At 40.0% G+C, this 19361-nt stretch overlaps 2 protein-coding genes and 1 long non-coding RNA gene across 3 annotated transcripts in view; 2 read left to right on the forward strand and 1 right to left on the reverse strand.

Annotated features, from left to right (window-relative positions):
- LOC147757920 (uncharacterized) overlaps nucleotides 1–19361 on the forward strand; it is a 65431-nt gene that overhangs the window by 21537 nt on the left and 24533 nt on the right. The gene's annotated exons all lie outside the window — the stretch shown is intronic.
- The window catches only part of LOC111243827 (uncharacterized), a 145374-nt gene that overhangs the window by 5522 nt on the left and 120491 nt on the right, over nucleotides 1–19361 (reverse strand). The window contains exons 6-9 of the transcript XR_015320150.1: nucleotides 16330–16390; nucleotides 14973–15778; nucleotides 14588–14755; nucleotides 5455–5547 (exon numbers count right to left, since the gene is read on the reverse strand). The gene's annotated coding sequence lies outside the window, so the exon portion shown is untranslated. The remainder of the gene's footprint in view (nucleotides 1–5454; nucleotides 5548–14587; nucleotides 14756–14972; nucleotides 15779–16329; nucleotides 16391–19361) is intronic.
- On the forward strand, nucleotides 1537–3324 carry LOC111243745 (uncharacterized). The gene has a single exon (XM_022789769.2). It carries the CDS (start codon nucleotides 1695–1697, stop codon nucleotides 2649–2651), a length of 957 nt encoding a protein of 318 aa, XP_022645504.2. The 5' UTR covers nucleotides 1537–1694; the 3' UTR covers nucleotides 2652–3324.

Consider the following 19361-nt stretch of genomic DNA (forward strand, 5'->3'; position numbering starts at 1 on the left):
ATAGCGTGGCTAAAACATACGCAGACGAGCATTTTATTTCGAAATCTCAAAATTATGGTAACGACATGGTAACAGTTTCTAAACATATACCATTTGCGCGTATTTTTGTTCCATATACTTACTTCTGTTTTCTCTAGCACTTTTGGCTGTATCTGCTACGTGAACAGGATCTAGCCTTTGCCATCGCCTACTTCTGCTGGTAGTGTTTAGGTCTTCATACACTGTATATATTGAAGCCAAGCGTTAGCTAGGCTGGTAGGAGATGTTTTGAATAAGGAGTTTTATCAGTCATCGTTGCACTTTGCTGCCGCCATCATGAGCGGACGACGACTAAATTGGATACCTGAATTGCACGTAGTGGTAAATAGCTAATTCACCATACGTCCCAGTGCGTGTTCTCCCTTCCACAGCAGTTTGAAAATGTTTTTCTTACCGACGATGTTGTCATACGTCCTATTATTAGGAAGCAAAAGGAAGCAGCTTTTACATGAAAGAACCATATTCAAGTACTTAGTTTGAGCACGGACCTATCCTCAATTAATCGACAGAAGACATGTGACCTTTCCAGGAGGCCTTATTTGATTGGCTAATGACTATATGTGCTTACCTATATTAGCCATTTTTTTTTACCCGCTTTCGCCTCTCGCTCATGGTGATATCCCCCGTGAAGTCCTTGCTTCCATCACTACCTTCGTTACCCTAAGCAGTTCAATAAATGAGTCTCTCAAATTAGGATTAGAACAGTAATTGGGTCTAAGCGGGTTAATGAATGTGTTTGCTTGTCGTTTATATAATTGTTTAAACAGTATTGTGATTAATCTAAATAAATTTAGTCTCATTTCTGAAGTACTTAGCTCTGTCCAATTAGCCTATGATTGAAATCAGCTTTCCAAAGGCCATGGGGCAAGTCCGTCACTGGAAGCATTGATATTCCAATGAGTCATGTGTCCTATAATAACCCGCTTCGACCAATGTCTCTGCCGTCCTTCTAAGTTGCTCTATTCTTGAGCGTGCCGCAAGAGATCAAATGTATTTTCTATTGGATGTACATTGAACGTGAAGCGTCTTCAAAATGCGCATGTTGAAAAAGCTAGTTGATAGAATACTTCAGTCGCGGACGTTCCCGATGTTATTAGTGTGCATTTAGTAAAACATACAATCACTGAGACATTCAACTGATTCTTTGATTTCGTTATTACCATTTAGAACCATGCGGTTCTGTATAGTTTCTTGCAATGTAAATTACTTTACCGAACGTTTATATTTCCATATTCTTGTTTGATCTGTTGGCACACGACAAGCCCACAAGTTATGCTGAACGACCTCTATCTGGGCTGGCTTCGAATGTCGCCCTGTTACGAAGCATCTGATCGACAATTTTGCAGACGACCCAGTCTAAGCTAGGCAAGGAGAGAAACGTATGGACCCACGAAGCCTCTGCAAGCCCACGCGGAGCTGTTCATCTCTACAGATGCTCTGTTATTGTAGCTCCCCCCTTTCTCTCTGTTTGTTCGGCATTCTGCAAAGAGTCAGCGCTCGGAGCTCTGCTTCGCCGGCGCAAGCGGCTTATATGTCCGATACAGAACAGGCCGAGCGATCCGCTTTGGCAAGCAACGCTACATAGGTTTGAAGGCTAGGTTAGACATGCTGTGTTACGTGTTGTAGGTAACTGTGTGAGCCGCTGTGTGCGCAGAATGAAAACGGGCAAAGTAAAAAAGCAGAAGATACCGCCCAAAACACGGAAGGGTCCGTTCAAGTGCGATGAGTGCGGTAAAACGTATAAGCACCGGGATTCATTCGCTGATCATTTGCGATTTCATTACGGCGAGCTAATCGATTGTAAGCTGTGTAACATGAAGTTTACTCGGCAGAGTCGTTATAATAGACACATGCTGACGCATACCCAAGAGAAGCCTTTCAAATGCCCCAACTGCGACAAAGGCTTCAATCAGAAAGGTACCCTTGCTCGACATAGACTTCGATATCACAGCGATAAGCCGTACGAGCCAAAACGACGGTTTGTCTGCGAACAATGTGGTTCTGCGTTTCCATCGAATGGAGCCCTTACCGTTCATATGCGAGTACACACTGGCGAACGGCCATACAAGTGTGAGCAGTGCGACAAAGCGTACAAGGGCCCGGGATCGCTGCAGCAGCACATAAAAAAGCATACGGGCGAACGCGAGTTTCAGTGCGCTGAATGTCTGGCGACTTTCGCTCGAATAGGCTCGTACAGAACACACCTGCTACTACACAATAAAGACCAACGCAAGCAATACGAGTGTGATCTTTGCAATAAGAAATTCGGCTATAAATCTAATCTTACTATGCATTTGATCATGCACTCAAATACGAAACCGTACGAATGTCAGCACTGCGGTAAAGGCCATAATACAAGCACCCAGCTGAAAGTCCATCTCGGCAGATACCATAATGGCGAGAAGCCGCACGCGTGCACCGAGTGCGATGCACGATTCACGACGAAAGGCGACCTGAAGGCCCATGTCGGCCAGCACGATCCGTCACGGCCATTGGCGTGCGATTTTTGCAACTATCGCTTCAACGCTGCCAACACATTACAGATACATAGGAACAAATTTCACGCCGAGGAAATGGAGCAACTTCTGACACAAACAGACTCAGCCGGGTGACGAAAAACATTCGTAAGCAGGCATATACAACGTCGCAGTTATGCTTTTTGTTACTAGATGTTTATTTATATACTGCTTGAAGTGGTTCATGTCAAGTTTGAACTAGAGCTAAACTGTACATCAAGACTGATGGTACAGACCGATGATGGTCAGTGTAGTCTAAATACTGTTTCTGTATTCAACTGCATTCATCAATAGCAGACTATACATACATTATATATATATATATATATATGAAACCGCATAAACTTGTCCTGGTAGGACATTAGAAAGGACTCATAAAAAGTAAAACGTCACCAAACCATGAAGCGCCACAATGAAATCCAATGACAGAAAAACATTGACCAGATGTGTATAAGTGGAATAAATTTTGTTGTTGATAAAAATTTCTTCGATAATACGGAATAATTCAATATTTTTTTTTTTTTTATCTTACTTGTATATATGAATGTGCGCGAAGTTGTATGTTTTTATTTTTGCTAATGCTGACACTGGCAAATTGACCTTTCTATATTGATTTATATATACATTGACTATAGTTGTCATCGTACTGTAGGACATCAACAGAAGTTTATGATAGGTAACTACAAATAGTGCATATTATATACACATATATATATATATATATGCATTACAGTAAGCAGATCCCTGTAGAGATAAATAAATCATCTTTTTAATACGTATCATTATCTTTACGTAATATACTTGTTTTTTTTCGTGATTGATTAGCAATAAATCGTAATTTTCCTTTACAATTTTGCGGAACTTACTTTGTTTGTGGAGTTTGTTTACATAGAGCACTTAAAGCGGTGACTGCTAAAATATCATGCACTTAAAAATAGTATTATCATTAAAAAGATATACCTTATTTTTGGTTTAAAAGCTACTTAATTCTTGACTTGGCTTAGTAGTAAAGCCATTCAAAAGATTAGTTGCCTATGGATGAGAAGCACCAAATGAAAATGCTATACCGTTTTAAATATGTTCACCTGGCCAATAGGTCACCGATTTATTCGACATAAGCTCTTACTTTGCGAGTACTATGGCCCGACTGAATTCAGGATGTCCAACGGAGCTTTTTATGTTCTTGGGGGTAACTTTAAATTATTATGCTTAACCCTTAAGGCTTTCTAGTTAGAAAGAATGGCCTGAAAATTAGTGGCGTATACGACCTATTACTGCGCGATAGAATATTCCTGTTTTAATGCATCAGGCATGAGATTTTGCCTAAAGCAGGATTCAGTGTAGCTTTACACTTATAGATGTATGTCATCGTGTTGTTTGTTTTCTCTATATATATATATATATATATATATATATATATATATATATATATATATATATATGTATATATAGGCAGGTATGATATGAATAGCCTGAAGGCCTTTTCGACTTTCTGTGGCCGGCAAGCGATGTGTATGCTTCTCGAAAATAGTGCGTCTGTCAACAGACCGGAAGGCACTTTCATAGCCAGAGCAATGTACACTGTGTTACTATTAGACTTAAACACTAATAAAATACAAGCTATATTCTTCAATGGCATTTTTATGCATTTTAAGTAATTCTTCATATGTATAGGTAAGCTGTTCTTTATTTATAATGATCGCCCATAGGACAAACACCATCAGAAGATGACAACAAAGTTACAAGTAAAGATTTTCATTTTCATGCCAGCTAGCTACCTTCGTTACGTATATTTTGAGGTAACAGTCAGCAGTACGAAACAAAGTTTGACATGCAACCGTGAGAATATATACTGCCATTATGCTGGCAGCTAAAAATTTTTGAAGATTTTCACCACGCATGACCTCGATAAAGTCAAAACAAATAAAATGAAGGCATGCATGAGCACCCTGACATCCCGTGCCGAGTGTTCATTACGGACAACAAATGGTCTTTAGCAGCTGTACGATTAATTGGCGGTATTTTTTAAAAAAAACAAACAGCGGGTGGATGCGTCGCCGCGCAGACCGCTCTAACTATCGCTAAGGCATCATTGCATCCGATTCCGAAACTGGGCTTTTAGCATGATAAACATTCAAGCTCAAAAGAACATATACTGCAGGACCCATTTGAGCGCCGTAGAAAATCGATATAAAGATTTAGATTTTTACAAGACTTTTTGCTTATTTTCTACGCAATTATAGCCATTATGTACAAGTTATGGCTCTACGATATCCTTTGCAATTATCTACAGACATCTTAGTTGAAATAGTTTAAGATGACATATAAGATGAACGGGTGCTTTGTTTCAGATGCGTCTCGAAATAGTTGTTTAAATTTGGACATGCCCAAAACGTATGTAAGCCTGGAATGCTTCTTGTTAACTAATCAGGCCAGAACTGGCTCTTTTTAGCCCTATTTAATCTACGGGTTTATATACATAGTCCTATTATCATTATTCTATATTTCTGTTTGTCTTACATTTTGTGTCATATCGTCACATAATATGAAAACATAATTATCTGGTATACAATTTTTCATCATCAACATCTAGCATTATTCCCTTGTTGCATTCTTTCTCTACGACGGTCTTACCATACTTTGTGTTCAATAAATTGGCTTATATCAAAAATAATACTGGCAAAAAATAAACCTCAGCTATACTGTTTTAAACTATGTCGTCCCAAGACATGGGGCGGTAACGCAATGTATATCCTCCTAACCACCTCCCATTGCTTAGGCATCCGTGGGATCATCCACTCGAAAGACCTTTGCTTTGATTCGCTTGTACCTAAAATTTTGAATTTAATTCACAAGCATAGTTTCGATCCGCTCTCCTCCTTCTGTCTGAACTTCATACCTGGTCATCTTAGCCATGGCCGTCTCCATGTTTTTTTTGTTCGACAACCGTCACAGATGATCTTCGTCGTGTTACACGGGGCCTGGAAATTATCTAACAAAAGAAATAGTAATTCACAAAAGAAAACGAAGGCCCCCAATAGAAATGAAACGTCCTCTTTTTGGCTAAGCCGCCTGTCACAATGCAATGAATAGTAGACTAACTTTACCAACTAAAAAAATACTTTATGTGAAAACGATCGATGAAGTCCCTAGACGTCTTTAAGTGTGTACTAACGCGGGTTTTTTCAAAAGAATTGCTTTCTAATTACGAGGAAATAATGGACAAAGCTAGTACTCTGTTAATTTCTAACTCCGAGGGAAGGGAGCTAAAAACAGTATACCTGAGGCAGTCAGACGAATTTGTAAAAGCCCAACTTTCTTAGGGAATAGGAATTAATAATTAACTGCCTTCATTACAAATTGGAGGATAAACATTGCAGTAAAAAGAACTCACAGTTCTAGCAAGATCTCTGTTCTTATAGCCAGTGTAAACAATTACGAGCTTTATCTGTTTACTTCTTTAGATCGATACCACTTTATGTTGAGCAGTGATTAAAAGCGTTGTCGTCCTTAAGTTTGTTGGCAATAAATTAAGTCGGTGCGAGACCAACAAAGGTATCAGTGAAAAGACATCTGTCTTATGGTATAAGTCACTTAGTTCTACTATACTGACTTTAAAAACTCTCCCACCACGAAATCGTGTCTACGCCACGTGCCCTTAAATCATTCACTTGTACGGCCTAACTCGATATAAGCAATGAAAATCGTACCAGACATCGCCGAATCGATTGGCTTTTTAACAACTCTGAAGCCATTGTTTGTAGAATGGATCAGATATAAGAGCTGAAGATAAGATAATGGTTTGTCTTCACCAGGGAATTTCAAAGCTCAGTCTAACTTCCTTTGGTTGTTACTTTACAAAAACTCGGTATGTATTAATAATTCGACTCTACATGCCTGAGATTTAGCTAAATAATCGCTAATAGTTAACGATGCCACTCCTGAGGAAAAAAGCCTGTACGAGATCTAGTTTTTACACTTTTGATTTCTATGAAAGCAAGCCATTTTGGCAAGCGTAAGTACTTCTGCCCTTAAATCGAGTACCTAAAATCTGTTTCCACGTAATACCGCCTACAAACTTTTGCTACTTATAGCTTATATATATATATATATGAGCTGGCCTTAGCGCCTGAGTGTCCTACGAGAAATGATTATCTCGTTTGTGAACTATCGTTATGGTTATAGGTTTCTACTCTAATCTATTCTGCAAAAATCGACCGCAGATCTGTCAATGAATATTCGTCTCCATGCGCTCTACCACCTATCGAGTACTCGACGGCATAGATTGGGTAACATAAATGGTCCGTTATGGGAGAGCAGCTTGTTTAAGTTTGCTTTCAGGCTACATTTTTGTAAGCTTTGCGTTTCGCAGACCACACTTTAAACGTTACTTGGCCGTGAGGATCATTCTCAACATGACAGGCGAGCGCTTCTACGAGGCCTTGCGAAAGGCCATACGAGATATCCATGCGAGAGCGCTGTGAGTTGAAGTGTCGCTGGGTTCCTGAAAGATTAGTTTTTCTGTCGTCGTCAAACCTCGATCGTTAAGCGATATGTCGAAAGGCGACCTCAAGTCTGCCTTGAGTGAACTACAAAAAACATTGATTATCTAGGAAGATGTATGCTACAATCCTTGATATCAATTATCTCAAACTTAGCGTCATTATATTAACTTAGTAGTAATCATTTGGAATGTGATCTGACTTTCACAACTTGCCATATATAAGATCTTATATAGGACAAAATGTGCTATTTGACATCCACACTCAAATGCTTCAACTCGAACATTCGTGGTGAACTTTTTGCACTGGCATGTATGTAAATGTAAACATTTATTACAGTCGTCTAATTACTGAAATAAATTTTTAGGTAAAAAAAAATAGCTTAACATTTTACCTAAGTAGGACTGGATCAGCAAGTGCCATAAATAGAAACACTGATCTTTGAGCTTCTCGCGATAGACAACTTTTTTACGTTAACTTAGGCAGCTTCTGTGTTTCCGTCATATTCTGTTGCACACTCCGAAGAGAAGAAGTTGCCTCGATAAATCCTAAAGCATTTAACGCTAGTCAGAAGTCGGTCATGGAGGGACGGCTATATTCTGTGCTGCCTGTGACTGTTGAACAAGGCTTTTGTGAATAGAGAAGGACAATAATTTACTTTAATTTGATACATGGGAGCCGATATAGAAATGAGGGAATAAATTCAGTCCTTGTGAAGTGCCCTTAATCCGACAGTTGCATGTGTGATAGTTGATCAATTAATTAGAAAGAACATATTAACCCATATACATAACCCAGCATATTAACTTATAAACATTTGTTCCTTACTTGAATAGTTACGAGTAAATAGAGATGCAGCTTTTTTCTCGGGTGAATTATAGCTTCTTGAAAAGAGCGATCATTCCATAATTAGAGCAGCAAAAGTTTCGAGCCAACGACAAAGTTTTTTCAGACCAATTATTTATAATAAAAGTAGACGATAGAGCAGGGGGTAAACTAAATTTGTATCGCATTGAGGAGATACAATTGTTTCTAACGCTTTCTTTGAGTGTTCTGGTTACTGTCCATAAGTTGCGTCTGGTGGAAATAACTGAATAACCCAGTATCTGTCTGTGGGTATTTCATCGGGGAAGCCGCAATTTAATTATCTCTGATGCAAGTTTCAATATGACTTCAAGCGCTAACAGCAATGTTGCTGTTGTTCAGCCAGGTTAGCCCAATAGTTCTCTCTTCTTTTCTGCTCAGTCTCTCTATAATGGTTGTCCACAGTTATTAAAGCAATTCTTCGCTAAGGTCTCTTGCAGTGAAACGCGCCTTAGACAACAAGTGAAGATGACAGGCAGACACAGGCGCCAGTTTCGGCTATATCAAGCTTCAATTCGACCCCGAAAGGGTTGAACGACTCGGTCCTGATGGCAGACTTAACGGGAACTCTCAAAACGATTTTAAGTAATAACGAACTAAGCAGTGTGGACAATGCGTGGTTTGCAGTTGAAGAAAACCATGTGCCAGCTTAACTATCGGAGGGAAACGCCGCATGGTACAAATTGGACATAGCTATGTGCACCTTTGGTTGAATTCAAGATTAGGCACCGATCAAGGCCGTATTGGCGCCCGGTACAAAGTAGGGCCATTGCCCCCCAAAAAAAAAGTTACCTAAATTTTCTACGTTGTTATTCATAAGTTACTTTACGAAAATTTAGTAGTAAATCAAAACTTCTCCGATTGAAGTCTAAAATATATACAGAGATTTTAATGAACGAATGTCAGCTCTTACATTATATTATAGATAGGATTTATTGAAACGCTGGATTTCTCATATCTTCCATTGTTGGAAAGAATGTATGTATGCCTTAGATAGATGTGGGGTATTCCTGCTTCAATAGCCGAGCCAAAAGTAATCAGTTAGCTCTTCAAGACCAAAAAAAATTGTGCAATTTGTGAATGATTTAGATATGAAAATGAACGACCTATTAAGGACGAAAAGGATAGTCAATGGTTGAGTTTCAGCGAGCACCCTTTATGCAGCCTCAATGTATTTAAAGAGGCTTTTGAAATCAGATTTTTAGGTCGAAAACCTCTACGACGAACGACGCCGGTTTGTTCCCTGGCAGACGTGCCCTACGTTCGTCTTATCATCAATTCGCACAACAGTCACATTGTTTATTATAGATTTGCTGTTGCGAAAGAAAGCACGGAGAGCTACTACTTTAGTACTGTTTGTATGAGCAGTTTATAGTGGAAAAGTCTCCTGAACCTAACGTCAAACTTAGAAAAATAATCCTTTCAACGATGTAATTTGCCGAGCCATAAGAAAGCTCCGAAAATTATATAGTCAGGGTAATTTTATCTGCTTAATTGAATTATACATTTCTAAGCATTTCTATTTTTTTTCAATTAAGTTATTAACAGTGGTCGATTGCCTACGGATTAGGTTGAGCAGCTGAAAGTTAACATACGGCAAGTGCATGTACGTACATTTAGAGTGTCAGATAACAGTTGTTTGAAATGTATACGTTGCACGCCTTTGTACAGGGATGTACGATTTGTGATAATCCTTTACTTGACGTGGGCTTTTCACAAATAAACATTTCACTTATAGTGTTTGTCGCACGGCCAAAATTTCTTAACTATAGACATCAGTAGAAGTCTTTTATCAACACAAGGGATACCTATTCTCCTTTATATTTATCCCATTAACGCTAGCTTTGTTATCCATCTTTTTCTTCCGTAAAGTAACAAGCTCACCTCTAACTATATTTTATTTGATCTAATCCTCATTTCATTATTTCGTGTTACGATCCTAAATCTCTACTCAGACTCTGCCCTTTGCCCTGGGCCAAAGCCTTACCACCCAGCAAAGATCCGCACTAAGAAAAGTGCATACATCTACCTCTAGCTGCCTCTAGGCCATGGGCGCCTACAGCACATTGTTGATCCTCTCCGCATGTGCCTTATTTACCCTGACATCACAATGAAATGGCAGAATAAGCTTCATCTGAGGGTCGTCCGTTTCGCAACCTGGTGATATTGGCTTAGCAACCAAGAAGGCCCCGTTACTACAAGCCACTGCTTTTTCTGATTCTCTGTTAATACGCCATGTTTCCAGGTCTACCCCATTCTACTCTACAAAAGGCATCAACCATACGACTTTGCTATTCACAGCTTATTCGTAACTAGGCAAATGCTGCCTTAACTGCAGGTGTACCGCCGTGTGAAATGGACGAACGGCTTTGCACGGTGAAACAGCATCTTACGACTAGAGACTTTTTGCATCCTGGCATTTTTGCGAAGATTATTTTCTTTTACTTAGCCTTATAATATTCTGTGGCGAAAATTATTTAGGCATATTAGCTGTGGATTAATGGTCTGCTTAGTAATGTACCAATGTAATCTTCAACATGTCCACATACACACAACAAAGTATCGAACACTAGTCGTATCCCGTTTTAAATACATTTTTAACAATTCTCAGTATACGATATGCTTACTAAAGGCACGAAAAAAGGTACTATTTCATAAAGGGTTTAGTTATACTGCTGCCTGTGCCTGTTTTTGCCGACCTACCGATATAGCTGAATTTGTTTTAAATTGCTAACATATAGCTCGGGAAAAAACAAAGAATATGCCTGCGGAATTCTTATCAACATTGAGTACGGTTCCTAATTATATATAATTATGTGTGCAATCGGACTGAAACTATTGTAAAAGTAAAGGTCGGTGTCTTACATAGCAGTAATACTGCATACAGCTACCTACGTGAGTTACGTTGAAGAATACAATTAGAGCGCGTACGCTTCATCTGTCCTTTTGTGGCATTGGAAGTTGGAAGATACACGATCATCGACTACACATTCGCGATCGCTCCGGCTGCGCGACCTCAAGCGTACTTTGCGATGTGCTTTGGCGGTCATGATGGCTGCTGCAACAACCCAACAGCTGAGTTCATTTGGGTTCTCGCTCGTTAGCAAACGCTAGACTACATTGTCGTCCAAGTTATTCCGGTTACCGTTTTCGACAATGACTCCTACCTCGGTAACGTTTGGCCTTTCGTAAAGGCGCAACTAGTGCCATAGGCAGCGAACCACGAAGCATTGTGACATGGAAAATACTCAGGGGCGCAAAACGATGACGTAGAGGCTGCCTATTCTCTGCTGACCTCTGACATTTCGTCGTTTGCTTATTGTACTTGGTGCCCATAGAGCGTATGCTGTACTTCGTAGCTTCTCTAAATGAGCAAGGACTGCGTCTAGCAGGATATTTATCGCAACATAGCCGACAACAAATGGGCCTGCTGGATTCGTCTTCACCTTGCTTTATGCAGACTTCACATATATATCAGCCAACACTGTGTCTGCGCACAAAACCTGTGCCCCACAAATGTATGACGTCACAGTGGATTACCCCGATCAGGTCAGTATTTCTGCTTTTGGACCAAACTAGAGCTTGTTCTCGGCGGCTAGGTACAACCGAAAAACGGGCACAAGGCCCAGAGCTCGTCCGTGACACCCATCGTGGGTGAAAGCGTTATGTCTAAGTTAATTCTATTCAACAGTCGGCACCGGTGATCATCGATATGGAGCCGTTTGGGAGGGGGTGGTAGAGTGAGATAGAAGTTGAGGGAAAAGCCAATTGCTCTGTACCTGTTGCCGTATATGCTGATTATACAAAACAAGCAAACGACGAATGTTTGTCCACACCCAATTCTACAAAGTAAGTTAACCTTGTTTTGGCTCTAAGTTAACTTTATTCGAATCTGAACTGCCTAGAAGAATGTTTCATTGAGAATGACTGTCTAGCCTTAAATGTTAACCATTTAATGCCACTTTCAGGTAATCTAGTATCGATAGCCAAGCAGAAGCCTTTCGTGCGCGTTGCACGTGACGAAGCCCTTCGTCATTAGCTGTTCTGTGTTCTGCTCCGAAGGTATTTCAGGACAGATCATTTTGGTTTACGCTCTTTCGGACGCCTGGCAACTGACGAATGGTGGGCTTTGGTTGGCTGACATATTACTATTTGGGTCGAAACATCATTTTCGAAACACGAAATTGATTAACGGTTAGTTAGGACTGGCCATTGCAATTTGGAGAAAGTATTACCGACTGTTTTTGCTACCCATATAAAGTATGAAAAAAAAAAAACTTGAAATTTATTTTATATTATTAATTCATTTTAATATGACATGCGAAATCATCGAATGTGCTAAATTTTCGATTGATTTCAAATGTCGGTTAAAAAACCGAGAATAGAATTTTTTTTTTTTGATATTTTATAGATAGAGAAAAAATGGAGGATAATGTTGAGTGTACCAATAGTGAGGGAGTGCATTGCGGTGGTGAAAACCTGAAAAAGTCAAATCAGCTGCATTGTTTTTAGTTTATATTGGATATTTATCCATATATTTCTGAAGTTCGATGCGAAGTCTCTTATACTCATTACTTTGCTAGCCGTCAGATTAGAGAGCGTGGCAGTAGTCGCCTTCGTCGAGTGGGTATGGTATATGTCACAGTACATTAACCCGTGCACCGATGCCCTACCATTAAACAATGAGCCTCGTCAAGTCCTGAAGAAGCACTCTAATTGTACGACAGTCACAGATGCACATCCAATTAACCAGACAAACCTGGTACCAAATAGGACGCAGGCTCTTATTATACTCCTATGTTCCTATATACATCCAACTGACTCAATCAATGCATTCTGTCATCAACTGTATAGTAAACACAGCACACAGACAAAAGTAACTTAAGCAAGACCAATATTTTTTCCTGTTGAACTTTCTAATCGGTAAATTTTATCTGTGTTCATTTGCATCAATTAAAGCGTTCCAATGAGTGAATTAGATAGTAACAGCTCATTCTAGAGCTAGTTGTTAGACCTGCCCCAAGGTACGCAAAATCATGGCTGTTCCTTGAACCTATTCAGTATATAGCGCATAAGGTACAGAGGCCCGTTTTTTTCTGAGCACGTGCTCACGTATCCATACCAGTACGCCCCGTCGACCGGATTGCTAGATCAGCCAGCGATTACTGATGCTTCCAATACATTGTCATACCTGTATAGGCTTTTATTTTACTTTATTGGCATGCTTCAAGAGAACTAGGTTTGAGTCAGTTTCGAATGTGCGCACATATTCAGCAGTGAGGGTTTTTTGTCCCTTTCGAGGAGCGCTTAATAAACCTCGAGGACTCTTGCTTTGATCACTAATTGGCCCTTCCTGGCTGGCTGGCTGGCTGTCGCGTTGCCATTTTGCTGTCGTAAGCATGTTTATTTATAAACCTGCACGATCCAACTGGGTCGCGTCTAAGCTAGGCATTAGCTTATGTATGTTAAACATGTATGTGTGTTAGCGTGCGTACACGCCATGACACACATGCGGATAACCGAACCAGAAATGCCCATAGAGCATTCTTCTTTTGTGAATGTAAATCATTTTCCTGGGTCTTGAAATGCGTTTCGTTTACGTCGTAACTAACTGTCGTATTTTTTGTTTTACCACAGCAACGGCAGTGGCAAGGCTAACAGTAAAAAAAAAAAAAAAAAAAAGCAACAGTTATATAAACAGGGCGAGTTTTATCTTTTCGCCGTGTGTAACGGCACGTTAAACAGTACGACGACGACGCAGTTAGTGCGTATTGAGACTCATGAAAGAGACAGCGGCATGGACAACACCGAAATCGGGTTACACGTTAAGCACATGCGAGAGCGCGCGTCGATGTGTTGTCGTAAAAAAAAAATAAAAAATATAGCAGTGCGTGCCTATTTTCGCACGTGGACATTGAACGGATGCGGAACACTAAGTGTCGCGACAATACTATATACAGATTTTTTTCCATGTAAGAGGTACTTTCCTCTGCTTTGTAGAAATAGCGGACGTGACAATGATGTCGCTTCTTTTTTTTTTTTTTTTTTTTCTAACTACAATGGAAGTAAAAGCAATGAGGAATAGCCCACCTCTGGTTGCGATCATTGCTGTTCCAGATGCACTTTCGGGAAACAACGAGAATAATAACGCATATAATCAAGCATCTCTATGAAGCAAAATAGACTTCTTTATGGATTCTTTCTCGCTACTTATTTCCCGTCTGCAGACTGCTCCCAACCTTGACATAGCTCCATCCTACGCAGCTGTCCATTTCCAATCAGCCTGGTGGTTACCACGCTGTTGCTGTTACGCCCTCCAGGTACCTACCCGATTGGGGTTGTACCGCAACCATTCAGTGGCATTCGTTTAATCAAATGACTTGCTTTCTACTGGGCCTGCCTTCAAACTCTCCAGTTTCCCCGAACCAAGTTTGTCCAGTGCATCACTCGCTAACCATGACATGTCCTTACTCTACGGATTTTCGTATGTAATGGTATATCCTCACATGGCCAGAGATACCAAATAGATCATTTCTTTTTTACCTGGATATTAGAAGTGCACTCCCTTGGCCCTGTTCATCATTTGACCCACCATCTAGCGCCTACTTGTGAGGGCCCTATCAGCACAATTAGTTACCAGATCATCACAAATTATGTTCAAATTACCTTTATGTTATAGTAGTTCTTATAATTGCCCCTTCTCCGTTGCCTGAGGCTGCGCTCTTTCGAATAGTTTCAATACTCCCTATTCAGACGCGTCTAATGCAAGTTCATCTGCAAATGCTACTAGAACTGTTGTTCCTATAGAATCTGCGTATGGCGTCGTCCTTCGACCTGAAAACGAAAAAGCCATTCAATGAGAGAAAGCGCAAAGACCAACAAAAAAAGCTTCGGAAAGTTCATCAAAACATACGCAGTAATAGGTAATAGAAAAGCAATGTTAAACCGTGCCCATGAACAAAAAGGCTGTATACACAGAAAGAAATGCATGTCAAAAAATAACAGCTGAACACATGTTAGACTGAAGAAAGGCCTATAGTCCTTTCATTACCTATTGCTGCATCTTGTGCCCGTTTTTTGCCTTTACCGCTTTCTCGCCGCCAGCCGCGACGTTTCACACTAAAGATGCGGGATGCACCACTTTGTTGCGCTAATGACTGCCAACCGTGATCTTCAAATCCACGCTTCCTGCCAGTTGTCTCGGCGAATCCAACCAGGAGTAAAATATTTACACTGCATCTTAGTATCTCATCCAATCCCGATAATAATCAATTTTTGCAAGGAATTCTCACCGAAGATGAGAAATAGGGTTTATATGGCAACATAAATCTGAAATGGAAATGGATTATCCTGGGAGAGAAATCAAAGCCAAAGGTCCAACCAGATCTTTACCTAAACAAGGTTATGGTTTACATTTGGTAAGACTGGGGGGCTAGGCTCACGGGGTATTGTTTTCGACGAATCAAACATTTAATCGTTACGTTTATGTGGCCTAGTACATCGGATCAACCAGATTCTTCAAGGGAAAGGATCCGACAAACGAAGTCAGGTTATCTTACTTCATGTTACACACGGCAGTCATTGCCAAAGCTGCTGTCACGATCGTTGTTGCACTGCCTATATTTACTAGATCTTGCGTCCACGGACTTCACTGGGCAATCTCTTTCACGCAGTGTGACGTAGATAATCGACCCAGAGCATAATTAAAACATTTCGAGATAAAATTCGCTACCTTTGTCTCCGTTTGCTAATCTTAGAGACATGTAGCGGTCTGGGTTCGAACCCCGGCACAAACACACAATACGCTCCGTGTTGGAAGCCAGCCATTTAACGGAGTGCCTAACAGCGACACCGAACCTAAAACTCGAGACATAAGCAAGACAACATTCATCATTTAATAGAAAAGTGGAAAAAAATTCGTAACTAACGACAAGCAATAAATAACAGAAGAAGAAAAATGTGCCGTTTTTCAGTGAAAAGCGCGGAGACTCTCTAGAATGATTTTATGCTTTTAGGAAAATCGTTTATTCAAAGGCGCGCTCGAATTTCGATTGAAAAACGAAAAAACCTTTCCATGTCCAACCTAAGACCTAATCAGTAAACACTGAATTACCACTTACAACATGAGTATCCCTTTCCAGCCTTTCGGGTCGCTATTCGAAACAATCGAACAGAATGAAGGCCTGCTTGCAAACGTCATGGAACTCCTGCCTACATATAGACGGAATTAACTGGGCGACCGATTCCGTAGATTTCTTTTGTCTTCATGATGAATACTTGCAACCAGTTGCTTATGCAAATCCATCCAAGCATTAATTAGTTCTGTACAAGCGTGCAGTACGTGCATGATTATCAAAGCTCTCATTCCGTATTATGAAAAAATGTTTGAGATACACTCAAAATCTTACCTTGTTAGAAGTCGTAAATGGGCAGGGGGTGCGAGCATATAGTCGGGCGAAGTCACAGCATCTGTTTGAGGGAACTCTAGTTATCTTCAGTATGTACAGGCATGTGGCAATATGGTAGCGCATACATTAATAAACTGTATACTTAAAAAAGATTTTTAAAAGATACCTTCATCAATAATGGGCAATATTTCGATTGTCGACATTTGGTTGTTGTGTTTTTGCTTTGCTATACCGACTACTAGATCTGCTGTTGTGTCATTTGTTTCATGTTTTTTTCAATACATAAAAACCTATCGTTGTCTATTATTGCCTTTTCAGCTGCCTGATGATTGTTATTGAACCGTGCAGCTTTACGTGTCAAAGGCGATTTCCATATGTGTTCTTCTCAACGTAATTAAAGGCGTATATTAACTATAATACTAGTGTTTGTATATTTTAAATATTAGATAAACATCTAAATATCAAAAATGCATATAGAACCGATCGATTTGTTTAAAAACACTATTTTAATGATCTGCGTAACTTCTTTTAGCGCAACTGAATTTCTATGGCCACTCCCTTCAAACAGTAAACCTCCCGGCTCACATGATCCAAGCCAATCTCGTGGCATACCGTTCGTTTGTTTGATGCTACAAACCACCGTTTCAATAGTCGCCACTGATCCCTTGAATCGTATCGAGCTCGAACTTAAATCTTGCATTTGCGAAACCTCCCTGATCCGAAGCCGTAGCCGCTTCATATCTATCGGAAGCGCCTCTCCTGCTTATTAAGTGTACATGAGCTGCATAGGATAATGTGTTCAAATTAGGAAAAATCTTCACGAGCTGTCAGAAAAAAACATCAGTAAGTCAGAGAAACTTTGCGTTGCCTAATTTCCAATTCATTCGTAAGCGTACAATAAACTCTTTCCCTTACTCTTTTATATAGTGTGTCTGATTTCGACGACAGGGGTCCCCATCAATACCAGATGCCCGATATACTAGACTACACACATTCCTTTAATAGAAACCAACTCAACCGTTTGCAGAGTCATTCGCAGGCCAAGGCCCTGGATCTGTTGAGCTTTCATAATACACCGCTCCTGTAATCCCTTTTAGATGGGTATGTCACATTCCCTTGAGCGAAAAGAGGGGTACGACCTATAATACTTACGCCTTTACGAATCTATGTGGACATACGATTGTATTCAAAAAGCTAAAGTATTTGCTGTCAATTTCACTAGGAGGCCATTAACCGTGTTCGTAAAAAGTAGCTTCGTAACTCGATTACAACCTTACCATATGCTATAGAAGAACGTACCGCTTCTATGTCCAGGATCAAGGACGTCTGGTCTTCTTTCCTGGCGGACATCGAAATGTCAAACAGATCTAACTAGCTGAGATCCTAGTATAAAAAGTCGCAGGTAAACTACGCACAGAATGATACGGTACAGTGGTGGCTGACGACACTCGGCCTAGTGAACTGCCATCGTCCTCGTAAGTAGTCTTGACGAGAGCGGATGATATTACGATTACTTACTTGCTGTACGTGCCTTACGCGGACCTTCGCTGATTCAGCACACAGCGGCTTATAATATATCGGTGTATAGACGAATCTTCTAGCTTCGCTAATATACTAATAATGATGATGATGATCATAATAACAGTTTAAGTGTTTCTGTTTTGGCGGCTCACTTACGCATGTAGTATTGGTAAAGGTTTGTACGTACATGCATGGTATATCCGGCAGAGCATCACAGTTACAATGCCTGTTCTACTTGCTTTCATGTTGTAATATTGTTATCGTAACTCTTTTTTTAAGAACCGGACGGAATTATATCATAGCCAATGGTCGATTTAAGCCAATAAAAATGGCCATGTGTCATTTATTGATGTATTGCAACTGTCTGTAGAAAAACTGAAGAAAGCATCGTAGAGTATTGCTGGTAGTGATAAGCCTCGAGGCGTACATCATGATGTCTTCAGAATAGAGATGTGATGTCGAGTAAGAGTAGATGTTCCCTGCGACTATATTTCCGATAAACAGCCATTGTATAAATTGAAAAAGAAACGGGGTTCCCAAAATTTCTTATTGGCCAGCAGGGTTCCAGGGGGTGTTTCCTGGATAATCGGGGCTGCTCATACGTAATAAGCAGCGCATTACAGCAGCCAGATTTTACAACTAATACCTCTGATTAGTTTTCAATCAAACCATTTGTTTGGCCAGATCAGGCCTTCATATAACAATTGTTCGTTAAAGTTGACTATTAAGAAAACCGGCCAAATACGCCTTAAAAACTGAGCGACGCAAATATGACGTGGTTAATAGTTCGTAGTATTTCCTTGTAGACATTAGACGTTTAGTAATTTTTTTCTTTACCGGCAACAATGAATGCATATGAGGAAATGTTCCTCCTGCATGGGAAGAGGTCAACATACGGCCTGCTTACATACGGCATTTGTAATCCAAACAAACTTCACTTCGTCTTCTTTTTTATTTCGCACGTGTCCCGTGCTTTTGTGTCATATAGTGTGCAAGGTTCCTCTTTTTATATTTGTACATCAAGACAGCCAGACGTAAATTAAGCGTGTTTTTCAGAACAACTGGAAAATGATCGTATAGATCTGCAATTCACTGGACAGTAAGGCTTTATATTTACTAAAATTTATGTTAACGTAAATGGCTTTCCCGCTGTCTTTCTTTCTATTTAGTTACTCCGGCTGCGCTAATACGAGGACCGTTAGAGCTGCTATACGTTGAGTTTCTGTTCTCTGCATGATAAATAATTACATCCATTTGAAAATGCATACTCATATATATATATATATATATATATATATATATATATGTATATTCCCGATTTGTTTCTGTTCAATAACTTTCACACGATTTCTTCATATAAACATGAGATAAAGTCTGGACTCCGTGGCGAACTTTGTACCCTTGTACGGCAAAGACGTGCGTTTTATAGTGAAGCGACTTATACTAAACTGTTTCAGCACATTGTGTATTGTTATAGGTAACAAACTGCATTCATCTACTCTAACAATTCT

The sequence above is a fragment of the Varroa destructor genome, unplaced genomic scaffold, assembly GCF_002443255.2.
Source record: "Varroa destructor unplaced genomic scaffold, Vdes_3.0 BEIS01000002.1, whole genome shotgun sequence".
Taxonomy (NCBI): domain Eukaryota; kingdom Metazoa; phylum Arthropoda; class Arachnida; order Mesostigmata; family Varroidae; genus Varroa; species Varroa destructor.